Raw genomic sequence first — 6,000 nt, forward strand, 5'->3', positions numbered from 1 at the left:
TGCGTTTCGACTCACAGCGACGTCCTGTATGGACTTGTTGAGGCTGACGAGCTGAGCCCAGGCCATCGAGCTGGTGTTGAGGTTCCTCAGCTGCTGCGACACGGAGCTGAAGTCGCCGTCCAATCTCTCCAGATCTTCCAGCAGCACGATGACGCAGCTGTCACACACTGAGTGTCCACACACACACGCCCACAGGACGCGCTCCGTCAGCGATTAACCCTCCGGTTTCCATCCTCGGTCCGCAGGTATGTGTGATTTACTCACCTTCACAGTGCACGCCGTGCCGGTCCTCCACAGGGACGCTGTACCTTTCCAAGCAGGCGTCACACTGCCTGCCCGTCATCCCGTTTGGACAGCGGCACTCACCGGTCCGGGGGTCACAGCGGCCTCCGTTACAGTCACACCCTAGAATGACGCACAGATCAGTTCAATCAACCAATCAAATTTAAACACATTTCAGCAACAACACAGTTAAAAGTGCTTTATATCATAAACAACTCAAAAATCAACAACTGAAGCATTACATTGTGTTGTCATTAAAATGTTGGTCAGTGTTTCATTTATGACGTTTCAAAAGCAGCTCTAAGCAGGTGCTGCTTGTCTAGATTTAGAGTTTCAACTGTTTGTGGTGCATAGAAGCTGAATGCTGCTTCTCCATGTTTGGTTCTGGATGCAGAGCAAACCAGAACCAGAAGCTTAATAGCACAATAATTCCATCCAAGCAGCCTTGGACCTAGCATAGATATGACAATGTTTGTGATAAAGTGGAATAAAATGGTCAAAAAGCCAAAACACTCCAATCAAGGAGTCAGTCAGCTGCTGCAACTAAAGCAGAGAAACAGTGACGTGTGACGGTAACGTTAGCCCAGGTGGCACACTCACTCTTGCAGCCGTCCGGTCCATAGTCCCAGTGTCCGGGAGCGCACTGCCTGCAGTTCGGTCCGTTGACCCCAGGCTGGCAGGCGCACTGACCGCTCTGAGGGTTACACGGCTGGATGAGCGCCGCCGAGGCCTCGCACTCACACTGACGACAGCCGGAGCACGAGTTGAAGCCGAACGACCCGTCCTTAGAACACCAACACAACCAGATGAAGACGGGATGGAAAGTTACGCAAACGTTTTCCTTGTTCATCAGTTTTTTGAACAAGGAACACAACAAAAAACGTCTTACCAGATAATTTTGTCTAATTTCTTGTGCAAACATGTTATCACACTTGAAATGAGACAAAACTAATTATGAACTTGTTTTAAGTCAATAATTCTCAAATACTGAATAAAAATCCTAGTTCCACTGGCAGATTATTTTCCCTTATAACAAGACATTTCTCACATTATCAGTGAAAGAATCTGTCAGTGGACTTAGTACTTTTACTTGATCAATATCCAAGAATTATTGATTTAAAACAAGCTCCTATATTTTACTGAAAAGTCACCTCTAAGCTAGTTTTGTCTTATAATGTACTTAGACATTTGCACAAGAAATGAGACAAAAATACTTGGTAAGATGTTGTGTTTTTGCAGCGCAGAGGCAAACAATGGGCGCTGATAGAAAGTGACATTGTGTTTAAACACCATCACTTAGAAGATGGTTCCATTTTTTACTTGATCAGAACAAAGTAACCCAACTTAGTGAGCAAACAGAAACAGAAAGTGTTAAAATTCATAGACTACACTGTAAAATCCACAGAAAATGGTCAGAATCTTAAAACTGGATCCTACCTGGCAGCGGTCACAGAGCGGTCCGGTGACTCCGGGTTTACAGCGACACTGTCCCGTGTGTGGGTTGCAGGATTCGGTTCCACATGGAGAACAGTTGCATTCTGCATCACAAAAGGAGTCGTTTTCTTTTAACTGTGTAATTTTTTGTGCTGTACTTTTTGCTGCCTCTTGGCCAAAACTCAAATAGGTTGATAGGAAACAGACGTAAGAGTCCAGCGTGCTTCGTCTATTGAAGGCCATGAGCAGTGATAGAAAATTACACCAACTGGTGGGGAATTCCCCACACGCATTATAAGACAAACTTTAATATGAAAATGCCAGTTTGGCATGAAAGGTTTTTTGTTTTAGAGATTTCTGCTATTGTTGGCCTGGTTAAAGCAGACAGATGCCGAGTCCTCTGTGATGTAATTCCTTTTGTAATTTGCTTCGCTCAGCTCTTGACATATTGGCGCCCAGCGTGGGGCTCGAACATGCGACCCTGAGATTAAAAGTCTCATGCTCTACTGATTAAGCTAGCCTATCTGCAGGCCTGAGTAAAGCAGGAAGATACTGAGTCCTTTCTGCTTTATTTACAAAAATAATAAATCACAAATTCTGTGATCTTCCACACCCAACTCTCAACAAATTGGCGCCCAACGTGGAGCTCAACATGCGACCCAGAGATTGAAATATTCACGCCTACCAACTGAGCTAGCCTTTAAAACAGACAGATACTGAGTCCTGCATGATGATTTGTTTCCAGAGAAAAGTAAGTTCTTTGGATTATATGTTAGCCTGAAGCTGAACTCACTGGTGCAGTTTTTGGCGTGTATCGCATCTCCATGGTAACCAGGAGCGCAGATGTCGCAGTGGGGTCCAGCCGTGTTGTGCATGCAGCTGAGGCATTCTCCAGTCAGAGGGTGACAGTCGGTGAACAGCATGTTGGGGTCTGTGTTGCCGTTGCAGTGGCAAGGCTGGCACCTGCTGCCCAGAACCATGGGGTTGCCATAGAAACCAGGGGCGCACCTGAGTAACAGGGCACAAAGTTACAAACGAGAAAGAACCCAGAATGTGTGTTTTCCTGCTGATTTAAGGAGAAGTTATGATTACCTCTCACAGTTTGGTCCAGCATAGCCGTGCATGCACAGACACTGCATCCTGTCACTCCTCTGCACGCAGCCCTCTGCAAAGCTGCACACAGGTAGAGCAGGATGAGTTCCTGGAAAACTCAGTAAGAGTAAAAAAACAGCAGCTCAGAGTGTAAAAGGAAGGCTGACTTGTTGGATGGAGCCCTGAGCGGACAGGGACAACTGGAGCAGGACACGGCCTGTCCGTCCAGGCTGTTGTTGCTGAGGAACCCTCCCCTGCAGCTCTCACAGTGGTCTCCAATTGTATTGTGCTGACAACTCTGGAAAGCATGGAGAGTGGAGTTTAGAGTCTAAAAAAGTCAAGAAGCTTTGAGAAAGGTCAGTGAAACTCACCAGACAGATTCCAGATCCATCCAAACACTGGTCCGAGTGTCCGTTACAGTTACAGGGAACACATTTTCCCAGGAAGAGTCCAATGGTGTCTCTGTAGTAACCTGGAGCACATTTCTACAGGCAGAAAGGAACATCAAGCATCTAGGAAACATTTAAGCTTAAGTTTGCAGAGTTGAATCCAAGAAAAAAAGAGACTTCTTGGACAATCTATGTTGGACAGAAATCGTTTCCTGACATCCAGTCCAGTTCCTCACCTGACAAGAGTCTCCCCGGTAATTGGCCGGACACATGCAGATTTCCACATTGTTAGCATGGCGGCCTGAGGTCAGGTCCGCCGCTCCCTCCAACACGGCACCATGGAGCGACACGGAGTGGGCCGACTGAGAGTGAAGGGCTCGGATTTGGAGAGACTCCAGGTTGACCAAAACCATCATCAACTCCTCCCGAGAGACAGGGTTGCCAGTCCGATAATGACGGAAGCTTCCCTGTAATGACAGGAAAAACAGAAGATGAAGAAGAAGAAGATGAAGAAGGGGTTTAGAGTCATATCGATGCAGTTTCCCAACATATGGAGGAACTGTGGGGATATTAGATCCTAGAAACAGAAGCATAGGGGTTTAAAAATATTAGCTTTACTGAGCATCAGGGCTGCATTGGTCCAGTAGATTATAACATAATGACTGACAGACAAAACTAGAGCGTTTTGTGGTAAATGGCCTGCATCTGTATGGCTCTTTAAGTTCAAAGCACTTCACATTGCATTCAATCATTGACCCATTCACATGTAAATTAGTTCAAATCTTTTAATCTTCCTTCAGTTATCAAGTAAATATGGGCAAATGAGGATCGCATGTGGGTTCCTCATTCTGGGACAATTTTTATTCAAAATCTAAACGACTCAACATGGATTCAGAGCAAAGGGTTAACAACCACATAAAGCCTAATGCATCTTAAAAACAATGCGAGTCCTGTTTTTGTCTATTTATTAGATTTATTTTACTTGGTGGCCTTACCTCAACTATGTGAACAATTCCCAGGTGAGGGTCTTCAGGCGCCGAGTATTCTCTCTCCATAAACACCAGGGTCATCTGGTTCCCCTACAGGCCACAGGAACAAACACAGGCATTAATTAATGTGCCGTTTGGATGCTGCGGTCAAACCCGGTTGGGTGTTTCGCACCTTGAGAATAATGTCGGGTCGAGAGGCTTCAGCTGGCAGAGGCAGAGCGTCTCCTCTCATGGTCTGGGTGTGAAGTCGGTACCGCAGGGAACCGCCGTAAGACGAAACCTGGAGGAACGAGAAGTAAAAATCTAAAATAAAACCAGTTAGTTCAACTGATCTAAATGGACAGTCTACTGGTACCTTGTCTCCCAAGTACGTCTTGGGTGCGTGCCAGTGGAGGTCCTGGTAGACATCGGGCACATCACTGAGGTCGGCCTCTGTGAGATCCTGATCAGGATACACCGTCACGGGTACTTCCTGTCTGTCTGCCCCGAGGAGCACCCAGCCCTCCATGTCCATGATCTGCAGAAATAACCCAGGAGAAAACTTAACAACACCTACACACCTGAAACAAATCAAAGTCTACCAGGACTCAGAGAAAAGATGCATCTAAAGGTTGGAGGATGGAAACTCTCCCAGACTGGAAACACCTGATCTATTCATACTTTCCACAAGTCTGGACCGGCAGCGATCAGCGCCATCTTGGTAGGAAAGCCCAGTCAAAGCATGGCTTCAAGACCAACAAAAAGAACATATGTGGAAAGATATAGGAACACAATGGATCGACCCGTATGAGACGGAGAAGGAAAATATTTCAGACAATGTGGACAAGCTGCCTCTGACCTCACTACCTGGTGAACAGGAAGAAAGAGTTCAACATGGAGGAGCTTCACGGCCTGTCATCCATGAACGGACACAATCAATGTTTGGGCGATTTGTAAAGGACGTACAAACTCTGTGCGAATAACAAGGTTCTGGTGACTGGTAGAGTAAATACACGTAGTAACAAATACGTAGGCTACATGGCCGCCTTAACTAGCAGATAAAAGCTACATAAGCTAAGCTAATTTTGCTAGTTCAGCAGATAAGTAATACGATACATATCACTGATATTTATCTTAGTATTACACAGAGGAGAGGAGAGTACTCAGAAATTACCAAGTAATAGTTGTAATAAACTTATATGGTTTATAAGTTAGGAACGAGGCGAGAGATAGTTCTAAGCTTGCATTTGTTGTTATCAGAGAAGCTGCCTACCAAGATGGCCGCCATTTACAACGTTTACGGATGTGTGAGAAAGATGAATCAGTTCTATCCGGATGTGACTGACGTAAGGCAATCCTGGCTTAGTTCCTCTAAAATGGGAATGTTGATGCCAAACAGGATAGCCAATAATCAATAAACTAAACTGAATAATCAATAATCTCATCTGACAGAAGGCTGCAGGTCTGAGGGGAACGCTGGAACAGCGCGAGTGAAACCAGCGTCTTCATGTTTCAACACATCCATGTTCATAAATCCTTAATGCCACATCTAATTACAGAAGATGACAGAAAGAAGAAACGGATCCCGCTTCTCATCTCCTGTTAGCTACATGACAGTCAGTTGGCAGAAACGCCTCGATTCAGCTGATCCCGGATCAGGACGTAAATCTGTTCCACCTCTATCCGTCTTTTGTCCGAGCTTTGGCAGCGGTCGGTGGCCCCGAAGCAGAAGCAGCTGGTGCATCCTTTCGGGTTGGTAGGGTCCAGGTGGAAGGTACCGATCCTGCACTGATCGCATCGGGAGCCCTGGACGTTCTCCTACACGCACACACACA

General features: G+C 45.9%; 1 protein-coding gene across 1 annotated transcript in view; it reads right to left on the reverse strand.

Moving 5' to 3' along the window:
- The window catches only part of LOC103148221 (laminin subunit alpha-5), a 30,938-nt gene that overhangs the window by 24,393 nt on the left and 545 nt on the right, over positions 1–6,000 (reverse strand). Inside the window, 13 exon segments of the mRNA XM_007566896.2 lie at positions 16–167; positions 265–405; positions 883–1,066; positions 1,720–1,820; positions 2,510–2,724; positions 2,809–2,889; positions 2,976–3,106; positions 3,180–3,293; positions 3,434–3,664; positions 4,193–4,276; positions 4,359–4,466; positions 4,542–4,703; positions 5,843–5,992. Coding sequence (XP_007566958.1) covers positions 16–167; positions 265–405; positions 883–1,066; positions 1,720–1,820; positions 2,510–2,724; positions 2,809–2,889; positions 2,976–3,106; positions 3,180–3,293; positions 3,434–3,664; positions 4,193–4,276; positions 4,359–4,466; positions 4,542–4,703; positions 5,843–5,992 — 1,854 coding nt within the window.

The sequence above is a fragment of the Poecilia formosa genome, unplaced genomic scaffold (genome assembly GCF_000485575.1).
Source record: "Poecilia formosa unplaced genomic scaffold, Poecilia_formosa-5.1.2 Scaffold200, whole genome shotgun sequence".
Lineage (NCBI taxonomy): Eukaryota > Metazoa > Chordata > Actinopteri > Cyprinodontiformes > Poeciliidae > Poecilia > Poecilia formosa.